We start from the raw sequence: 22,383 nt of genomic DNA on the forward strand, positions 1-22,383 counted from the left end.
TGGTGCAGCCCTTCTTCCTGAGGCTGCTGAGAACAGGTGGCCCAAGACGTTCACCATCACCTCTCAGGGCTTACCTAACACAGGGCTGAGCCACAGCAGAAAAATAAGAGATGAGATGGGAGATTGGGGAAGGGAAATAAAAGAAGAGGCTGGTTATTTTTCACACATTTGAATTATGCTGATGGCTCGCATATGGCATTTCAATTTGGGCTTTTAATGGAAGAAAAGGATGCTTCTCAGCCAGGGTGGCCAAAACAAAGTGGAATTTTTTTTTCTAAATTCTGTGCTTGATACCTTTGGTTTTTTGTTTGTTTATTATTATTATTATTTTATTTTTTTTTCAACACAAAAAATTCTGTAAGCCCGGGATGAGAAAAGAGGGACATTCACTGTTAGGTCTATAAATACTGATGTGCCCCACAACAACCCCTCCCCAGGTGGTCAAGCTACAGCATCAAACAACTACACACAAATGAACAAACAAAACCAAGCATTACCAGCACTTCTCATATTTATATTTTTGATTTTATTTTTATTTTTTTATTAAAAAAAAACAACCATTATTACAAATGAACCATTTACTGGAAGGCTTCTGCCAGGGAGAACTCTTATTTCAATCTTCTTTTGTGAATAAAAGGCAGCACAGTTAAAACCCATAGACAATAAACAACCCAATAAAAAAAAAAAAAAAAAAAAAAGAGTTTCAAACCATAGCTTATAATTATGCAGTTTCCTCAATGTCAATAGAGAAGCTTTTGTTAAAAGCCTTCAATTCAGAATTGTGTGGAAGACTTTTAGAACACAGGGGAAGAAGGAAAACAATGTTTGTTTCGTATGTATATATGTATTGCTTGGATACCGTTAGTGAATTCAACACATTTACTTCCTCCAAAGCAACCACCAGACATACGGTCGGTCCTGAGTGACGCATTTGCCCAGAAAGCTGAGCACACACCAGTCATTCTGGCCAAAATTTCCCATTTCTGGCCTTGGTTTGGAGGATGGCTTTCAATGAGCTCACACCTGGCTTCCCACTTTGGGAGCCTGGATTCCCAGAGATGGGAGCCTGGAAGAGAGGCTTTAATTCATCCTCTTCTGGTGTCCCCGAGTGAGGTGGCCCCAAGGTGAGCTCTGAGCATCTTCCCATGCTTCTGAAGCAGCGCTGAATTAAACCCCTGCCCTTGTACATCGTAGGTATCAAGCACCAAACTGGGTATGTGAAAAACTGCAAATTAACAACTACTTTGTAAAAACAAAACGAACAAAAACAAACAAAAACCTATCCTCGGTGGGGGAACTTTAAGGTCAAAAACAAATAAAAACGGTCTTAAAATATATACATATATATATGGCTTTTAGTTTTTCCTATCCATTTCACTGGAAACAACAATAAATTTAAGGGTGATATTTGGTTTTTTCCCTGTAGCGTTCAGCAGGGCGGGTTGGATGGAGGCACTGGCTGCAGCTCAGAACCCGCCCGAGTTCTCCTTCATCTTTGCTAGTAGCCTGGAGTAGACGGGAGCTGCGAAGGAGAAGAACAAGGTGGGTTGGACAGACACACAGACACCATCCCCTCCCACCTAAGCTGCATCTTGATTGCAGCAAGACCACAGAATAAACTTTTCTTTAAGGGACAGGACATAGGATAGAGATGAGAAACAAGCTCAGGAGGTTGCCTTACCTAGTCGAGGATTCCTTTGAGAAACCTGCATGGAAAGAAAATATAAAGTTTGAATAAATACAATAAATCTCTGACAGCTATAAGATGACTTTACATGGCAATATTTCATCCTTAGTCTCCAAAAACTGTCCTGGAAGGTGCTGGGCTAGAGTCAAGGAGCAGCACCAAGCTGCCTCCTCTGTGGCATGTCTGACCTGCGGTTATACATGATGGCTTTCATAGAAGAAAGCCTTCTGTTTCTGAAATTTGGGCAGTCATATTCGGTACCTGCTTGTTCTTATCCTGACACTGTCAGAAGTGTCGAGTGGGATGGATGAATGACCCTTCGGTGCCATAGGCATTATTGGGATTGACACATACAGTAACGTGCCAAGGCTGCATCTCTGGTGTGCTGCAAATTGTAGGCTTCATGTTGCAAAAAATATTATTTCTTATATCATTTAATGACAAAAGAAGAGAGGATTGATCAGTCCATGAAACACAGCTGCTTATTCTCTTTGTAGGTCAAAACCTGAATGTGAGGTTATCTTCAAATCACTATTAGCAAAATGTAATTTCTGTAGTTCTACAGTGACAGTTTTTTTGCTTTGTTTTTGGTTTTTACCTTAGATAATGCAGATGCCTGTTTGAAGATTTCTAATGCGGGATCTGCAGGCTCGTCACCTCTTTCTTGCGGCCTTGAAGCTAAGGGTGGGACACAAACAGCACTGACATTACTAGGTGCGCAGATATACAGATGGCATTCAAAGCACACAGGATGCTTCCTTCCAGCATTTCAGAGCATGTGCTGAAAACCCATAACAGATTAATCCTCCTCAATAAACTGAAGGAATTGCCACAAGTCACCTCCCCCTCCCCAAGCAAGGACGGAGATGATGCAGCTTGGGACCAAGACGAGGCCACAGCTCCAAACCTGAGCCAGCTGCAGCCCCCAGCCCCTCCTGCCCCCTCTGCTCAGTTCCTTGCTGCTGCCCACATTAAACGAGAGGGGTTTGTGCACCCTGGTGGTGCAGCTCTGAGCATCCCAACCACGACCTACCCTGAGGCTGCAAGACGGAGTTGACTGCGTGAATCACACCGTTTGTGGCCATGATATCGCTCTCTGCCACAGGCTCCTTGTTGACATGTATTATGTTGTTTTTCTGTTCGGGAGAAGAAAAAAAAAAAAAGAAAAAAAAAAAAAAGAAAATGAGAAACTTTTGTCATCAGTGCTTTCCAATTTCATCTAAAAAAAGAAAACCCGCACACCCTCACTTTGCATTCATTCATTGCTGGCTGGCTGTAGACATTTTCATCTTTTCATCTCTGTTGCCAATTGAGAAGGCCATAACACCAAATGATAGCTGGAGCAGTCACCAGCAGGTTTGGGAGCACAGACTCCCTACATGGGCTGGGTGGGAGTGCTGAGCCGCCGTGGCAGAGCCCTTCCATCAGCATCCCAGTGCTGCTGCCTGCACAGAGAGGGATTACTACAGAATTTGTGGCAGGAGTGACAGGGGCTGGACGTGGCAGGAGCCTGGCACACGAGCTGGCCAGCTCGATGCACTTTGGAGCACCAGCCTTTCCATTTTTGTCCTGCTTTTTCTTCCTTGTGCAACGAATGGGCCATGAGTTATTTATTCTGTGAAATATATCTTTTTTTCCTCAGTAGGGGATCCTGCATTCTCTTAATGTAGTGCAGAATTTCTGAGATAAAATTGTGCATCTAAATAAATCCTGCTGTGCTAGGGGAGCCCATGCAGAGATCATTTTCATTACACTAAAAAAGACGTGTTAGCTGAACAAGCTATACATCTAATTTATTTATATATTTTTTTTCCCCTATGACTCAGAGTTAAATTTATAACAGCTCCTGGAAATCATTTACAATTGGTCTTCTGGGGAGAAAGCTGAAGAAAACCACATTTCAAGGCTGCCAACTTGCTGAATTGAATACATGGCAAGAGTCTCTCCACTACAGCCCCAAAAACACTGCTGATGGGGCCGTACACACGTTCAGAAGAGGTTCCCATAGCACCCACATGAGCACAGACATTCTCTGCTCCCTGACACAGACATCTAAACACATAACAGAGGCAGTGACTCACAGCGCTGACTTCCAGTTTGTCTCCCTGCATGGACTTCAGCCTCACGAGCGCGCTGACCGCGCCGCTCACCAGGATCTCATCGGCCATGTGGAACCGGAGGATGTTGCCAAGCTCCTTGGCATTACCTGGGGGGAGAAAAAAAAAACATGTATGTTTGTGAAACTGCGTCAGTGCTTGTTTCCCATATTGCATGTGCTGGAATGACATTACGTGGAAATACTGTAATTTCCTAAAGGGCAAGGAATTGATGTAAAATTAAAAAGACCGATCAGAAGCACCTCAGATGGAGCTGGATAGGACATGGGGGCTGTTCCTGCCTGTGCAGGTCAGGATCCAAGTGAGTCCAGGAAGGATGTTGTCACAGTGTCCCACCTTGGCACACATCAACCCTGCCCTATATGTGAAATCCCTATCTCTTGGTTATTTTGCAGTCTATTCTTTTTCTTACTGTGCATTATATGAGCTTTATTCTGTTGTTGCTTTCACTTCCAAGGAAGTTTGAAGACAAAAAAAAAAACAAACAAAAAAAAAAAAAACACAACAAAACACCAAAGAAACAAAAAACCTTATGTGAAATAGAGCACCCTGTGCTTGCAAACATCACTATTTTCATCAACACCAATGACACTTTGCATGGCATGATTCCTGTCTAGGAAGGGGAAGAGTGCAGGAGAGATGTCACGGATGGTTTACAGGCTGCCAGCCTGATCCCTGCCTCAGAGTCTCTCTCTACTCTTCTATCTGTGCTTTGAACCAGATCTCAGGAAGGTAAGAGGCTTCCCCTTCACCACCTGTTTTCCAGAAGAGGTGGTGATGTGCACAGCACGGCCAGCAGCCCCGCTCCATGTTCTCCTTTAGGGGCTGTGACTAAAACCCAGAGCAAAACCCAGAGACGGGTGATAGGGAACAGCTAGAGCAAAAACTGGCCTTCAGATAAGAAACCAGAGAAGCTACAAGCAAGGTGGACTTCTTGTTTTGCTGCCTCTATCTGAACACACTGTGAGCTTTTTTTCCATTACCATTTTTCTATCGTGGCCACAGCTCACACTGCGTATCCTCACCAGCATGATTCACTTCTTCATCAGAAGCATAAGCTAAATATTTGCGTGAAAAAACAAGAACATCTGAAGTGCCCACATCTGGGATGCTTCATTCCTGCAGCCGTTTATAATAGCTACAGAACAGCCCTGAAATATTTACACATTAATCACTAGGCTGGGTGTGCAGGCTGATATTACCAATTCCTCGTTCATGCACTTAAAAGGATAACCAGCCACCATGGGCAGATGCTCCACAAATTATGACGCCAATGTTTGGTTGGGCCTTAATGACGAGAAGACATTACACTCAAATACCTGGCATTGTTTCCAACCACAGCCATTTTCCAACATGAAGAAAACAAAAAAAATCCTGCAGCTTATCCTGAAGAGGGTTATTAAACATTCCCATGCTTTTTTTTCCATGACTGGCCTGCATGTCTGTGCTTTTCAGGATATCGATCTCTGTTTATCCTAGACCAGAATATTTGTTGTCTTCTCAGGACCAGGTAGGACTTCCTGCTTCGTCCATGTACAAATAGATGGAACAACAGCTCCATCCTTTTACTAATGAAATTCCACACAGTGTGGCTTGAGTCTGAATGTGGGCCATGTTTTCTATTTGCAAAACTTACTTTAGATACCCTGATCCTGTGTGACTGATGTCCATTTTCACTTCTCTCATCCCTGACTGGAATTTCATAGCACACACAAGTACAAAGGAAGCATAAACCCATGCCCACAGTTTTTGCAAGAGTTCAGTGCCACTGCTTTCTGTGCATCCTCAGGTTTCTGCTGGCTAGGGCTTATCCTAATGAGTCGTGTAGGATGTCCGTGCAACCAGCAGACAGACTCAAAGAATATGGCAGACAAACTGAGCCATTGCTCAGGTATCACACAAATAACACACAGCAGCTGTTCACCCGAATGCTCCAAAAATGCTCACCCATTAGCTTGTTCAATTCCCCTTGTGGCATGGCTCGGAAAGCTTCATTTGTCGGAGCAAACACCGTGTAGGTACCTGGCCTGTTCAGGTTCTCTGTTAGGCCTGCAGACTGGATAGCAGCCACCAAGGTACTGAAAGACAACCAAAGGTACAACATTGGTGGCTGCACCACAAACTACATCTGTTGGTCTTTGAGCAATAACCTCTTGTGTTCAAGAGAGTTGTGAAATTACAATTGCAAAATCCTGCAAAATCGATTAACCCAAATGTCGATCGGGTAGGAAACGATCCCATGAGGTCCAACCAGAACATGTGAGAAATGGCAGAGCCAGCTGGGGATGCTGAATCCTTGGGGACAAAGAGGCTAGTGAGGAGACACAGAGGCTTGGCCGCAGCAGTACTGACAGCAGAGCTGGCTTCAGAGCTGGCTTCTAAATGTGCTCACAAGAGGACCACACACTCTTGGCTCACACTTCAATGAAAGATTACTTAAGTCTCACTCCCTATAATTTAAGAATGAGACCGTGGTTTTGGGTAATCTTTCCATGTAAAAAATAAAACTTATATGTAGTCATGACTACGATCCATAATAAATAGAATAACAAATAGAAAGCAGAACAGCAGCTCCTCTGCTCCTAGCTGGCACCTAGGAAGAGCAGAAAGGTCACCTGAAGCGATGGTCTGCCTTGAGAACATCCATCACGGAGCCAGTTGGTGGGGTCAGCATTTTGTCCACACTGAACAGGGTCCCAAACCTTCCTCTCTTGTCATGGGCAGCAATGCAGGCGTTTTCAATACATAGGTTCTGCAAACACAATCGCAGAAAAGCAACCTGATTAGTACGTGCTTTGAAAAAGGGATATTTATGCATTTCATAATGCTCAGTTACACTTTTTTTTTTTTTTATGTTAACTGTACCATGACAAGATGCTCAGCCTGCAGAATATTTATTACTTATGGTAAGGGATAAGAAAAAAAAATTTAGCCCCCGGGTCCTGCTCACAATGAACCGGTCATGTAGAGGCAGTGGTTAAACTAATTGGTTTTGAGAAATTCAACTGGTTTTAAGAGGCCAAGGCCAGACCCCCACCCAGACAGGCTCCCCACACGCTGGAGATCCCACCCCGAGCACTGCCAGCTGCAGGCACCTACGTTGCGGTACACAAAAACTCTCAGCTCCTTGTCACCCAGCGTCTGCAGTTTCTGCCCGTGGTAAAGGTATTTAGAGGAGAGCTGATCTTTGACAATGTGGTTCAGAAGCAAGTTCTTCATGTTGCTGTCAACAGAGACGGGTTTATCTGCAGCAAAAAAAAAAAAAAAAAAATAAGAAAAAAAAAAAGCATGGAAACAAGCAGTGATTCATTTAAAATGACCAGAGACACTAAAAACATCCAAACAGAGATCATTACCCACACCAGATTTTAATTTTGAAGCTACATGCCCCTGTCTGTAGCTGAGGCATTTAAGGGAGAGTTTGCATGTTTGCACACTGAAACTCAGCCAAAGAGACACTGTTTGAAGCAGGTCTGTGGCCCACACTGACAGGAGAGAGGGATTTACTCCCCAATTTACCTTTGAATACATCATTCACTGGGGCAAGGAGGGTCACTCGCTCGTTGCCTGTTAGATGAGAACTGAGCCCAGCTTGTCTGAAAAGGTTCATGGACTCAGACACTTCAGATTCTTGGGCCAACTCAAACAGGGTCTTAGCTGGAAAAAATAAATAAATACATAAATAAAGTAATGCATAATAACCTAATGCATAATAAAAAGGCAATCCATCCATTTCTACAAAATTCCTATGCCCTCTAAATCCATTATTTTTTTTGTCAAAAAGAATAATAGGCAAAAGAAAAGCATGACAAAGAGATGCAAAAAGCCTCCAATACCTGAGTCAGGGATCAGCAGCTCATTAACAAAATGTACAACGCCATTAGTAGCCAGGATGTCCTTGTTGGCAATGATGGGCTTCCCGTTGAGGGTCAGCTCTTCCCCACTGCAGCCCACATCCAAGGTGGTCCCTTCCAGAGTCTCCATCGTGAGGCCAGCGATGATGGCCTCAGCACACATGGCTGACTTCAGGATGTGGTGGTTCAGCAGATCTGCAAGAGAAGCGAGTGCCTTAGTGAGCTGGAAAAGTCAGACACGGAGTTAATGCAGATTTAGGAGCTCTCTTCAAAGGGGAGGGCCCCCTTTGCATAGGGCTCTGCTCTAAGGGGTGTGCAGTCATTTCAGATTGTGCTGGCTTTAATTCAGCAGCCTGTGAAATGAAGTGTTCCAAAAGAATAATTTTTATGCACTTGTCAACTTTAGTTTTGTGTGGTCGTTTGATTCATTTGTCAGGGGAAGCTATGCTGATAAGTTCTCTTCTGTCTCTAGGTGGATAGAAATCAGCATCGCATACAGGAATGCTAAATAAAAGGGACTGCTCTGGCTCCCTGCTCCAAATCTGGTACCACCCAGTGCCACGTCTACACGCCTTCATCCCAAGAGCTCTGGGCTGTCTGGTTTTAAAAGATGGAAGCTGCCAAGTGTGTTTACTGCAGCTGTTGTCAGATCGTGTCAAGGAGCAGCTCAGCTCAGATTCAAAAAAGAATTCAGAAGAAGTGCAGAGCTCTCTTCATTCTTTCACTGGCCTTGGCAAACAGGCGCTTACCCCTCAGGGCTTCGGGGTCCCCTAGGATCCTGTTCAGGGTCTCTCGTGGGATCTTCTCAAAGGCTTCGTTGGTTGGAGCCAGGAGCGTGTACTGCCCTTCGCTTTCCAGCAAGCTGTTGAGGTCAGAAGCAGCCACAGCAGCCTGCAGAGAAATGAGGGTAAAACACGTCCAGCCAGAATGCAAAGGTCAGCAGCTTTGTCCAGGCAGTCACTGAGAGACGGATTTATTACAGCTTTTAGAATTTCAGAGCACTTACAAAAATCCTGAATAGCTTCTTTCAGCACTTTGGTCCCTTTATAAAGTTGGCCTGGCCCTGTGGTTCTCTTGTGCTCCAGAAATCTGAGTACAAGAGCCTTTTTTGGCCAGCCTCAGAGCCAGCGTGAATACCCTGATATGCCTGGAAAGGGTCATGGTAGTTCCAGTGAATAATTCAGACCAGACCCTACTGCAGAACCCCCCTGCTTTCTACTTTTTTCCTTAACTTGGCAAGTACCAAAGCAAATAAGTTGATATTCATCAAATCTGAAAAGTTAACATCTCCTAAGGCCAAGTTTCTGATACAATAGCGAGGAGCCAGACTCCGTCTACATCTTTTTACTGACAACAGTAGCAGGGTGACAGTTATTCTTACAAAACCCTGCTTCCTGCTTGCACTGATACCAAAAATACCTCGTCCTAAAGTAAAATAACTTATATTGGTACAAGGGTTTTATCAGCAGCTTTAGTCACGGCACTTAGGCACTGACAAGCTTCAATGGGAATGGGATGAGGGAATACCTTTAGGGATCCCTGGAGCACACATTGGTTAGACTCACCCTAAGAGTTTCTAGGCTTTCCTCAGTCTCGACGATGTGCTGAATGTTGTTTGTGGTGGTGGAGATGACTTTGTCGATGACATGGACCACCCCATTGGTGGCGTGGTGGTCGGCTTTCAAAAGCCTGGCGCAGTTCACAGTCACAATCTGCAAAGGGAGAGATGCAGGGGACATTAAGTGCACTGAAACAAGAAGGTGTAGCAGCCACTGCTGCTTTTCTATTTCAAACGCAGTGAGCGCTATAATACTGAAGCAGCAGGAGCCAAAATGTGGTTTCCTAAAAAAAAAGAAAAAAAAAATCACATAAAGAATAAGAATGCCCTATCAAAAAACATTTGAGTGGTATCATGTTTAAAGAGCTTTGAAAGTAATCAGTGGTTTTGTCTACCCTAAGAAAATATGCAACATCAAGCACTTCTCCAAACACAATGTTATACAGCAACATGGGCAACTTCTCTGCAACAGCATCTACGGAACTAGCCACTTATAAATATACTTTTCAAGCTCCTTCTGAACATCTATCCTGAATCAGGAGTTTTCAGCCTAGGCATTAAATAGTCCTGGAGGTCCATGGACAGTGCAGGAGGTGAAAGGCAGCAGAAAAGGAAGCCCCTGGTGGGTAGGTTTGATGCAAGCATCTTACCCCATTGGGATAGTGGTGAATCTGGATAGGCAGGTTCTGGTACATGGAATTAAGCGTTGTCCCGTGCTTCAGGTCATCCGTGAGGACCCTTTTGTTCACCATGTGGTAGCGGAGGGCGTTGAGCAGCTCGATGTTAACATTGCTGACCAAGGAGTCCAGCGTTTCCTGAAAATCAGCAAAATTCATTTTTTGTGCTGAGCCTGTTGGTGGGGAGAGTCCAGAGGTTTGGCTGCATCGAAGGTCCCCATATATTAGTTGAGGTACTCAACCTCATGCCAGCAGGGCAGCTCTAATTTCCATAAAGCTGCATCTTTGGCCTTTCAGCAGCAGCAAGCAGCTCTGGAGGCCCTGGCCTTGGCAGACAGATGGGCAAGGGCAGCAAGCCCCGATGTGGGGTCACTGCATTCAGAGGATGCTCCATTTGGTGCATCGGAGGACAGCAGTGGCAATTTCAGGAGTGGGAATTTCACAAGACACAGTGTGAGAAAAATCAAACCCAGTGTTAAGGAGATGGAGATGTAGCAGAGCAGGGGAACTCACTGGTGCAGGGAGGCTGCAGGTTTGCAGAGGCTCCAGTTGGGACTGGTGCTTGTACCAGTTAGTAAGAACAACCGGAGTGGTAAAGTGGGGGCAGCCAGAAAAATAATGAAAGGGATGGAAAGTCCCTTGCTGTGGTCTTAGTGCAATATCTGACATTAAGAAATAGGGAAAACTGAATGAGGCGATTTCTGCGTCTACCCACTGGGGAGCATCCAAACCTCTCTCCAGTGCTGGGCTCATTCAGAAATCAGGCTCTGAGGTTGATGGACCAGGACAGTAATCCCCATCTCAGAAACTCACAGCCCTCCCTGCATCAGGACCGTGCCTGTTCTGCCAGCTGGGGCTGGAGTCAGACCCCTGCAGAGCCCGCTCAGAAAGCCAGAGGAAGAGGGGAACGAAGAGGAGTTATATCTTACAGCAGACAAGGAAGCCCAGGCCTCATTACTTGGGGCAAAAATTGTAAAACTCCCAGGTCCTTCGATTTCTGGCCGTAGGTTGGACCGGTCGGAGTAGAGCTGCGTGGTGGCCGAGCCAACAACTCCCAGGGTTTCGTAGATGTTTGAAAGCGGCAGCGCTGCAAGAAGAGAAGGTTATGATCCCGACAAACCACTCATCCTGCTCTGCACTGCCGACAGAGCTGACCTCAGTCACAGCTGTGTAATCCAAAATCTGCTCTTTGGGCTTTGCTGGAGTCACACTGCATGTATATAAATGTAAATAGGTGGAAAGCAGACTCGGTGTACCTGGCCCGATACACGCCGCTGCTCTCTGCAGCCCCATGGTTGAGTTCCAGCACCCAGCTCAGGGGAAGGAAGCGCTGGGACAGCAGGAGCAGAGCCACCAAGCCCCCTCCCAGCCTGCCAGCAGCTGAGCTGTATTTGCTATTAAGTGAAAGTTTTGCTCAACTCACCCTTGCCAAAATAGAAATGAGCAGAGACTGGCAAAACTGTCTGCTGCTTTATCGCTACCTTGCATTGCATTTCCAACACAGCTCTATTACTTGTTGGACTGAGAAATTCCCCACAGCCCTCCCATGCTTGATTGCCTTTAATTATATCCGAGGTTTTTACGTTGTCTGGGATTTTTTGCATGCTTTGGAGCTGAGCTGGTGCTCAGCTGGTGCTCTGCTGAGTCTGTTTTTGACTCGTTCAAAGCAATCTTGCGCACCAATTGCAAAGATCAAATCCACTTTGAGCAATTTTCTAATATTTCCCTTCAGTGGGCCGAGGAGTAATTTTAAGAAGTGTAAAAAATGTCAAATGTCTTTACCAGCTGGGCAGCCTTTCTCTCCAGGAACTTTTTCATATCCAGGACAACACTCGTAGCTGATTACTCTGGAACAAGAGATGGACATGGCAGATTAACTGATAGCTCCTCGCTGCTTTTTCTCTGTTAGCTACTGTCCTGTCTGCGCTCATCCCTGGTGGTGAGGTTTCCGAAGCAGCGTCTTCCTTAGAAACACACACTTGAACAAAAGGCAAACCACAATTTTTATCGCCTCCAGCGCTGCGTGTTGCCAACCTCCCCACAGAACAAAAACAGACAATTGTTTTTCAAAACCACACTTGCCCAGCAACTTTGTCAGTCCCTGCATAAACAGGGGCTGGAGACTGATGGCACGGTCCCAGCAGATGACCTGAGCAAGGCAGCAAGCGCAGCACAAGCTCGAATCAAGACCTACACAGCACAGAGAGAGGCAAGGCAGAGACCAAAATATCCAGTATATCTGATTTATTTGCTTATTTTCAGGGGGAGTCCAAGTCATTGAGTTCAGCCTCTTCCACAGGAGGGTTTGGGGTTCTCCCAGTATACAACTGATTGCAGTTTGGGCAGCACACTGCAGCTCTGGTAAGGCTGCCCTACAAACCCGCTGAGCATCCCCCCATTTCACCCCATTCTTTGCCACCAGAAAATATTCACTTATTAAGAGCAAAGTTGGCATGACAGGCCTGGAGGCAAAGGGACACCTCTGGTCTTGGATGCCCTGGCCTCAGGACTTGGAATAAGCCCTGCAAAGACAACTTCGCTGGGATGCCTGTGCCTCGGTGGGCACCCCAGGGGGTGATGCTGCACCCCTGGCTTTGCTACCAGGGGGCAGGGGTCGGAGCCCCTCCTGGGGACATGGGGAGCCCCAAGGATGACAGATGCTAAAGAAGCACGAGCTGCCTGACTGCTGCAGCTCAATGGGAAATGGAAGTCATCTGATTCTCAAAGCTGCCCTTTAAAGGGAACCTGTTTTCATACAAACGGGGAAAAAAAATATTAAAAATCAACCCAGAAGTTGCCTGTTTATTTTTCACAGGGGTTTCTTTCACTTATTGCTTGGTGTGAAAGGACGAGGCAATCTGTTAGACGGGCTAGGGCAGCGAGGCACTAGGTGTTCCTCCCAAAGACAAACCTTTCCTCTGTGCTCCTGCCTGGATTCGAGACAAGCCTGGTGCTGTAGTGCTGAGCCCCGGCATACTCACTCAGAGAGAAAGGAAAAACCTCAAACTTCAGATATTTGTCATCATTTTAACACTGTTAACAAACAGTGGAAATGCCTGGGGTTTAAGAGGGAATTCTTCAGGGTAATTAAGAGCCAGTAAGTGAAACAAATACCTGCTTTTCTGTGACAGAAGCAAATAAATTCTGTGTCACGGTTTCCTAAGAGAATTACAAAGCAAACCCAGACTGATTGTCTAGACATTATATATTCCATGTGGGAAAGAGCTTGCCTAAAGCAATCCCTTCCTTTGACTACTGGAGATCTTAACACCCTGCTGCTCCACTTTCCCCAGCCCCCGGCTCGTGTTCATTACAAACACACACTTTCTCCCCCCACCACTTCCCTCCCCGACCTCTGATTTTTCTTTTTTTCACCCTAGAAACTAAATCCAGTCTAGACAGTTCCCTCGGTTCAGACCTGTAATCAAAGACGACGAGCTGATTAAAAAGAAATCGTTGCAGAGTTCAGCATAAATAATTCCTGAGTGCTGACGTGGGCTTTAAAAGGCGTATTTATGGATCGATTGGAGATTAATGAGCTGCGAGGAGGGGCAGGACGGGGTGCACACGAACTCGGGGATGCTGCTGCTCCAGCAGCTGGGTGAGGGCAGCGGGATGGGATGCAGGGACCACACCGCCAGATTTTTTATTATTTTGGGGGATGGGGGAATGTCTCCAGCACCACCCCACTGGGGAAGCCAGTGGCAAGCAGCACCAAGGCCAGTTATGGGGTTGGCACAGGCCCCAGTCTCTGGAGCTGACCTGCCAGCACCGTCTGGCTCCATGCACCACGTATGCCATTCCCACCCTCACCTCCCTGTTCCTTCTTCCCATCTTGTCCGGTATGATCTCAACTGTGATTTTTTAAAATTTATTTTGACAAATAAATAACTAAATAAGAGCTTTCTGAGTACTAGAAACCTTCTGCAAAGGGCCAGGTGAACACAGAGGTGCTCAGCCAAGTGTTTGCGCCTACAAGGAGCCAGTCCCAGGGATCGTGAAAACATCTTCAGCTTCAGCCACTTGCTCTTCTGTGGCTGTGCCTTGGTGAAAGCACAAGAACACCCAAAGACATCCAGCCCTCAGGGAGCAGCATGGCCATGGCTGAAGGCTGCTCCACTTAATTTCCAGGATTTGGTACCCTACACCTCTATATGAGAGCACGGCCACTCCTTTAACACATGCTCCTCCGTGAGCCCCAGCAGAGAGGGGCTTTGCCATGCTAGGGGTGGCTAACCTGGCCCTGCAGTCCACAGGCTTTGGCTGCACCAGGAGAGGGACCAGAGGGCAAAGGATGCCCTGCAGCACAGCCCCGTATGGAGACATCGCCCCACCTGCGCTCCCCTACACCACCGGGTAGGCAGCACTGGAGGAGCTGCGTGGTCAGGATCAGAGCATCAGCTGGGGGGCTGCTCTTAATGGCAGGGGACAAACAGTGTTGGGATAAAGCCCTAAATGCTCCCCAACCACGCAGCAGATTCAGCACAAAAGCCAAGCCAAGTGTTTAGAGACACTGCGCTGCTAAACGTCCCCGTGTCCTGGTGCAGAAGCAAGCTCCCTGCCTTTTATTAGCCATTGTCTCACCACCGCCGCATTCTTAGGGCCTGAAATTAAAATTTAAGTGCATTTTTGAAGGTAATAAAAACAAGCTAAGGCATGTATTAGTGAATAAAGATCCATTTGTAATAATTTCCTGTAATAAGTCCCATATGTTTCGTTTTTACAAAAAAGAGTGCCAGGGCTCATATTTTTTCCTGAATAGAGAAAAGTAAATCAGACCAAAAAAAAAAAAAAGTTAAGAGGAAAAGAAAAAGAAAGTACTAAGGGGCAACTTACTGCTACTAGTTATGGCTAGAAGAAAAAGATAATAAGAGAAAAAGAAGGAAGTTGTTGCCTTGTTCATTACACAAAAAGAGCGCGTGTGGGAGGCATTCAGCTGCAACCCCCACTTCTAGGAGAATGAGTCCAGTTCATAAGGGAGACAGAAAAATATAAAAAGCGCAGACGTAACTATGAGAATATACCCTAAATAAACTATTTCTTTGGCCTTGGAATAGCCAACAGTGGAAAATTACCTAATTACCAAAACAATCTTGTTTCAGTGCTCATTAAAATCAAAGCAGTGTCGGACTTCTTGCCAACTGCCTTATCTCACTTCATCAGACAGTAATGCAATGATAAAATGTACATAAATCCTCGATCTAATTTCTCTCTAAGTGCGTGAGCCAATGCTTTAGCAAAGAGAAGAAAAACAGAGGAAAAAGAAAAGCAGATAAAGAGGTGGGAGTCCCCTTCTGATGCATGAGTTGAATTTTCCATCGTGCACATCCAGCTCCAGCGGCGCTCTCCATCCCGATGGACCCAAAGATGCCCATCAAGAAGCCAGCGTGCAGAGCCTCAGCACCAGGTCTCATGCTTACAGCCCTAGCTGATTTCTTTCTGGATTTCTTTCTGGACACCGCTCCTCTGACAGTGAGCCTGCAGCAGGCACCGGAGGGTCGTGCACATGGGGACAAGGCCAAGCACATCTGAGCCTCTCGTGTTGCTGCGTGTCTCTGGGCTCAGGATGTGACCATCCCAGGAGCATCCTATGACTTACTGCTGTTGGCTTGCAGTAACATTTCTGCCCTTCTCTCTCAAGGCTGTTTCCCTTCTCTCAGCCAGCTCTGCGGGAGCTCGCTTTGCTTCTCTGCAATACCTGCTCCCTCGCTGACCTCCCTCCCTGCTACCTGTTTGAAACGCAGCTCAGAGCAAGAAAATAAATCAAAACTCAAAACAGTCAAAGCTATCTTCCTAGAGGCAGGTATTTGCATCTGCAACTGTATTGCCACTTCCAACTTGTGGCACCACTGACCCTTTAAGCAAATAAAGAAGATAACGGGTCAAAAGTGAAGTAGTTGAGATGTGTCAAGCATCTCCCAACCCAAGACTGCTCCTCTCAGAGATGGAAAAAGCCTTTAGGAAGAGGAGAGAAAAGACTGTGCTTATCCACAGGTGCACCAGCTCTGGTGGGAGACGGGCACAGGGTCCCCTGCAGGGCTGCAGGAGTGCATCCAGCCACCAAAGGGAGGACCCAAGGACACAACTTCGGGAGAGGGTTTCTGCCCCCAGGCATGCTGCCAAACGTGCCAAACCCTGACTGTTTCTGGGATTTAAAGACACGTGGTGCTCTCAGAGGTTCTCCCAGCCTCACGCAGAGAGAAAGTTTGGGGGTTCATGCTGAGCACCATGGACTGTACCCATAAATTCTCCTGAGAGCCCAGACACCAAGGATGGAGCAGCACCAGGCCCCGACACTGCTATAGGAGTCTGATTGCTGCAGCATAACGCCTAACATCCCCACCGGCTCCTGATTGCTTCCAGACGCCGGGAGCACCACGTCCAGTGGGAGCCATCACCAGCAAACGCCTGTAATCAGAGCTGTCCCGGGGTCCTCCGGAAAATCTGAGTCAAGGCACGTGTCCTTTGTTCTGCACAAGCACTGCGAAAGGGCAAAGTAAGGCACAGGCTCCAAAGCGACTAGGAAAAGAGGAAAAGACAGTAAAACCCATTGTTGAGATGATGCGAAGTGAAGAACGGTGAGCTAATCCCACGTGCAAGGGGAACATTATCTCATAGGTTAACACGCAGGTTAATGGTGTGTATGCTTCATTCTCAGCAGCGTGTCACTGGAGAAGACATTTGGGGAAAAGCAGAGCAAGAGAGGTTGGAAGAGACCACCCCAAATCCCCAGTGAAATTCGGAGGGATGCCAGCCCTTCCGGCTCCTTCTGCAGATAAGTGGCTGAATTGTCTGCCAAATACAGCTGTGCAGTTGCTTGACGTTTAGTTTCTGATTTGCTTCAGTGCTGAAGCAATCCTGGGGTGGAGCAGCAAAGCCACCCCGGGTCCACAGCAGTCTCATTTTGTTGGGAGGCCTACATCCAAACACGTTCTCCTATCTGAAGGGGCAACAATGATACCATGGCATAATCTGATCCATTTTATGTTAAAAAAGCCACTATTCAACCAAGATGAGAGTCTGAACTCTAATCACCCATGTCAAGTCTTACTGGATTTAATGGTTTTATAGAATTAGGGTTTGGAGGAGGGTGCTTATTTCTTTTTACAACATTGCTTCTCTCTCTTTTTTGCAAAGAAAATTAGACTTAAGGGAAACCTGCCCGACACATGGTACATCCTGCAGTGCATCCTCCTGAATTACAGAACTGTCTTATTTGAGATGGATTGACGGGTAGAACAATGAAAGGCCACGCACGGGGACAATTTGACCTCCTTCCTCACAACACCAACACAAAACCAACAATTCTAAATCTGATAGCCAGCAAGCGCAGCTAAACCAACAAAGGCAACCAAAATAAAAGCAGCCCAGCTCACCACAGCTCAAGATCTGCTGTTTACTTCACAAACATGGCTTATTTAATCCACAGTAAAGAACAGCATGTTCCTATAGATCCAGTTACAATTTACATTGGACCACACCAGAGGCACACCGGCTGATTTCTGCTGTTTGTCCCAGATCAGTGGTTTCTTGCCGTCTAGTGATTTCAGCCTAGAAGAAATCTCCTGGACTTTACTTTCAGTTTTTGCTTTCTGAGGAGGGATGGTGTGTGGCTGGGGGGTCACCACCTCCTGCGACCCCTGCGGAGTCCCCAAAACCATCTGAGAGCCGCGGGGCCAGGGACAGCAGCAGTGGCTAACGCCGTGTGCGTGCTCAGGCTGGAGCCAGCAAACGTCCCCGAGAGCCTTGGTTGGCCTACACCAAGAAGATAGCTTCCCCGTGCTGCTCTACAGCCTGGCAGGGAGTCAGGCACGCGATTATCTGCTGACTGCATCACTCAGAGGAATGTCCCGAGGCTGCCCGCATGGCTACGCTACGCGACAGCTACTTGAATATTTTTGTTTGTGATCTTAGATGTGGAATTGGCCTGCGAGTGTAATTAACTTTCCTGGTGGAGTCATCAGAGTGCTGGCTAAAACTGACACTTCTTTCCCCTTATTTCTGTTTCCTCTTCCAAAGAAAACATGTGTAGATGAATTTTGTGTTTTCTCCAATAACCATCAGCTCCGAGCTGCCTTTTTTTCTTTTGTTTCTTTTATTTTTTTTCCAGCTAGGCAATATTGGGCCTAGCAGTAAGAGAGGCACAGCTAAGTACCAGAAACCATCTGGACCACACTTCTTCACAGCATCAAGAGCTATACAACATATATAGATATGCAATTAGAATAAATCACCAGGGTTTGAATTTACACGGTATTTTCCATTCTTAACATTGAAGTGTTTCAGAATCATGTTTGTCAATTGGGAAAAAAACAAGGCACAATTTTTTCTTTGTTAGTGAAAGGCTAAAACAGCCCTTAGCACACACAATATAAGTTCACCCAGTGTCTGTTGCACCGTTTGCTTCCCCCACCCAGCAGCTGCCTCCTCTTGGGTTTTGGGGTGACCCCGGAGGGCTCCCAAGTACTTACGTTGACTTCCCGCAGATCTTCCTCTGGTACCACTGCTTGCAGTTCGTGAAGTATTTCCTGTTCGTGCCGATCAGCTTCTGCACCGCGCAGACGTTGGGGCTGCAGGGAGGGACAGAGCAGAGGAGGGTCTGAGAGCCCAGAAAACCCCACTGTGGGTGTGAGACGAAGGGAACTTGGAGAGCTGACTTTCCAGGTCTCAAAGTGAAGGAAAGTGGTGAAAGAGTCCTCTCTACCTCTCTCCACTCTGCAAGGTTATTTCTTCCTTCACTGAATGCAAGGCTTGGCTTCTCTCCATGCTATACCCCTCCCAAAATATAATGGAATTGAGTTAAAGGTAGTAGTTCAGTTGTGATTTCTATGGTGAACACCAACTTCTAATTTAGAGACCTAAGTGTAACCCAATAAATTTCTGCAATAATTCAAATACTTCCCCTAAACCCATTATTTTATTGTTTAGGACCTAAAAAAAGGACATATTTATCAACACCAAAACCAAGATGGGCACTTTTGCTGTCCAACAGACTGAGCCTATGCTGGACACAGACGTGAGCTACTGGAGGGGAAGACAAGCAAGTGGTACTGTCCCACTGGAAGCTGGCAGCAGCCTTCCAGCTGTGAAAGAAGTGGTGTCATGGGGAGCAAAGCTGTGGTCACACCATTCCCAGCTCACCATCTCCAGTTGCCACTTGCCATGGCTCATGTGCCAGCAGTTCTGGCCATGAGTGTGGACAAGGCAGGGGCCTTGAGATGTGATTTTATAGACGTGGGCTTCAGCCAGAAGTACAGCAAATGCCCCAAAATACTGCAGATTCTCAGCCCAACTGCCCCTGGATTCCCAGTACCAAAACCATGCCCTGATCGCAGCAGCAGCACAGAAAGTATGAGCAGCGTTGGCTCCCAGAATAATAAGGGGAAAATAAATTATTGAGTAAAATACATAAATCATCACTTTGGAAGCACTCTGCTCAGCACCTTCCAAGGCACACATCCTGGATGGGACACAGAGATGCTGCTGTGGAGGTCTCACTGATCTCCCTCGGGAAGCAGACAGACATTTGCCCCTGTTTGGCTGGGACACCGCCACTCACCTGCCCCAGCCACCAAAAGCAGGCTCTGCAGAGGCTCTACAGCCCACTGCCAAGCCCTCCTGCAGGCGTATTTGCTTCACACCAGCACCCAACACAAGTCAACCTGCCCATCCTTAGTGTAAATTCAGCAAGAGCTTGGCTTGCCTTCAACAAGCTTTTGCTGATGTGACTGCAACAGGGCCCTGCAGAGGCAGGATTTGACCCTGCCAGACCCTGGCACCACCACAAGGGACCAAGTGTGGACCCATGGGACCTCGGGGAATTAGGTTCACTGCATCTCTTGTTGCTGCCCTACCCAGTAAGAGTAAGTTGCTGCTGCATGAAAGCATTTAACTCCCTTTCTATACATAAGGTGAGGGACAAGGAGAAAGAATCTACTGAAAAAAAAAAGGTAGAAATCACAAAGCCAAACTTTCAGCTGGTGCAAGCTGGCACCAGCTCAGTAACTTCCACGCCAAACCCCGGCTGAGAGACACGTCTGTGCTCAGTGACTCAGCCCACCTCGGCTCCTCCGGCCCCGGCGCGCCGAAATGTGGTTCCAATTACACTGAAATTCCAAATCTTGCCTCGATTTCAGCGTCTGGCTGACGGCAGTGGACAATCCCTCTAATATTCGTCTTGACAAGCCTGGCTACTGAAGGACTTGTTTGATCACTTCCCCCCTATCCCTGGGAGCAGCCTGCCAAGAAACCTCCTGGGCAGCCCCAAACCTCCTGCTTTGCCCCCTCCTCCCTGCCTGGGACCCGGCGCCGCCGGGCTGCTCGCTGACTTTTTGGGAAAAACTTCCCAGTTTTAACCCTGTGCTTAGCAATCCCCCCGAGGGCTGTGTTATCAATGATTCCCACAGGCAGGCTGTAGTAGCAGCTCCCCGCCGTGCCTGTTCTGGTGCGTTGCCCAGTCTGGCTTAAAATGAATTTGTCAACACTCTCCCCGCTCCTCGTTGGAGTTCATCACCTCTGCCATGCCGTTCCCAGCTGACTCGCGGATAAAACCGCCCATTGTTTGCCTGCATCTGAAGCCTTCCCCTTGGCAGGCAGCAGCTGGGAGCTGCCGGGGCAGGGGCAGCCCTTGGGAAGGGGCACTAAAGAGCAGGACCCCCCCTATGACCTCCCCAGTCCCGCAACATCTCCCTGCCGTGACTGCACCCACGCACCCAGATTTCCATCTTCAGATGTTCACGCTCCTCCCCACATGCTTCTCATCTCGCCCCCCAGCACCTGAGCTGATTCACTTTAAAATAATTAAGCTGTACGAGTTTTGCTGCAGAGCCAAGCCCTGCCACCCAACTCGTTCCCAGCTCAATGGGAGCATTGATGGTGCCGGGGGATGCTCAGAGCAGAAAGGGTGGCATTCCTGCTCGCACATCCCTCCAGAGCTCCTTCCTGCAAGCGAAACAACACGCCTCACATCCCAGAGCTTTTGGGCTGCTTTTCTGTTGCCGTGTCCCTTTGACACATCATTAATCAGCGTTCAGAATTTAGTTTAAAAGCTCGCTCGGGATAAATTGCTCTCTCCATCGGAAAGCAACCAGCGAGCCAAGTGCTGCTGTCAGCTCTGCCGGGTTTATCTCAGCAGAACTTCTCCTCATCTGTAACCCTGCCACAGCAATGCCTGCAACCCTTTCGGTACTGAGATTTTACCAATAGGCGTCCGCTCCGAATTTGCCTGTAAGGTCCTCCGTCCGGTGAGATACCCAAACAGTGCTCCCCTTCTTGGAAAAGGCTGACCTGGAGCCTTGCCAGGTGACATATCAAATTGCGATATTTCAGCCTGGTTTTTTACAATGCGATTCGTGACCCTGCCCTCAGCAGCCCATTTAAATGGAAGCTGCAGCTCAATCAATGTCACCACCGGGAGAGACAAGAGCCAGCTGAAGCGTCTGTCATCATTTCACTCTGCCTATTCCCATATGTTACAAAAGCAGTGGGGGCAGCCATCAACAGCTGGGTAGCTCTCCTCCTATCAATAAAAAGAGTCAAACCACACAGCCCATAACACATAGACATATAGAGATGTCTACCTGCATTTTTGGGGTGTTTCTTATCTCTGAAGGCTCTGATTAAATAAGGGATTACTTTGCTCAGGAAAACTTTCAGGACTTAAAGAGCAAGTTGGTGCTTACTCCACAGACACCCCTCAGCCACTGAACCAAGTTTCTTTCTTTTTCTGCAAACTCTTGAAAAGGGGAACTCCTTCCACGAAACGCTTCAGTGAAAATCTGAGGATTTTTTTTTAAACCCCTTCACGGGGATAAACTGATGAAGAGCCGTCTAAAACGACCACCGGAGCATGAAGCATCCTGAAGGAAAGGAAGAAAGGAGAAAGAAGGAAAAGCCCCCGGGGGTGGGAAGCCCCCGGGCAGCGAAGGAACCCGAGCCGCGACCCCCGAAACAAAAAAAAAAAAAAAAAGTTTTGGGGGTGTTTTATTATTTTTTTTCCCTTCCCCTCTCCCCTTCTCGCCCCGGGGGCGCGCAGCGGCCGCTTACCCGTGCTGGCGGCCGCGGAGGCGGCTGTGCTGCAGGACCTGCTGGTACGGGGACTTGGCGGCCAGCCCCAAACCCAGCCCCAACCCCAACCCCAACGCCAGCAGCAGCGGCAGGCGTGCCATGGCCGGGATGGGACGGGACGGACCGGGTGGGACGGGTCGGGATGGCTCGGGACGGGCCGGCGGCGCCCGCGCCTCCCGTTAAATGCGGCGGCGGCGCGGGGCGGGGAGCGGAGCGGAGCGGCCCCGCGGGGGGAGAGGAGCCGCCGGGCGGCCCGGCCTTGCGGGAGGGGAGGGGAGGGGAGAAGGGGAAGGGAGGAGGGGAGAGGGAGAGGGAGACGCCCCCGGGGAGGGCATCCGTCCACCGACCCATCCACCGACCGACTCACCCATCCATCCACCCACCCATCTATCTGTCCATCCATGCACCCATCAACCCATCCCTT

At 47.7% G+C, this 22,383-nt stretch overlaps 1 protein-coding gene across 1 annotated transcript; it reads right to left on the reverse strand.

Annotated features, from left to right (window-relative positions):
- Positions 1–512: 512 nt before the first annotated feature.
- Positions 513–22,151, reverse strand: TGFBI (transforming growth factor beta induced). The gene is made up of 17 exons (XM_082771928.1): positions 21,939–22,151; positions 18,365–18,463; positions 11,676–11,740; positions 10,823–10,980; positions 9,867–10,031; positions 9,224–9,370; positions 8,408–8,549; positions 7,641–7,853; positions 7,324–7,461; positions 6,904–7,049; positions 6,420–6,556; positions 5,752–5,882; positions 3,769–3,893; positions 2,721–2,823; positions 2,286–2,365; positions 1,682–1,706; positions 513–1,522 (listed from the first exon to the last, which is right to left on the reverse strand). The coding sequence occupies exons 1-17, from the start codon at positions 22,058–22,060 to the stop codon at positions 1,467–1,469; spliced, it is 2,052 nt and encodes a 683-aa protein (XP_082628054.1). The 5' UTR covers positions 22,061–22,151; the 3' UTR covers positions 513–1,466.
- Between the last annotated feature and the right edge of the window lie 232 nt (positions 22,152–22,383).

Source organism: Aythya marila (genome assembly GCF_965140915.1).
Source record: "Aythya marila genome assembly, chromosome: 14".
Taxonomy (NCBI): Eukaryota; Metazoa; Chordata; class Aves; order Anseriformes; family Anatidae; genus Aythya; species Aythya marila.

Coding starts and splice junctions, on each gene's coding strand:
- TGFBI (XM_082771928.1), bottom strand. CDS start 22,060: ATGGCACGCCTGCCGCTGCTGCTGGCGTTGGGGTTGGGGTTGGGGCTG. Junction 10,032..10,822: donor CCTGGGCTTCCTTGTCTGCT/GTAAGATATAAC, acceptor GCTGATTTTCAG/GAAACGCTGGACTCCTTGGT. Junction 2,824..3,768: donor ACAAACTGGAAGTCAGCGCT/GTGAGTCACTGC, acceptor TCTCCCGAACAG/AAAAACAACATAATACATGT.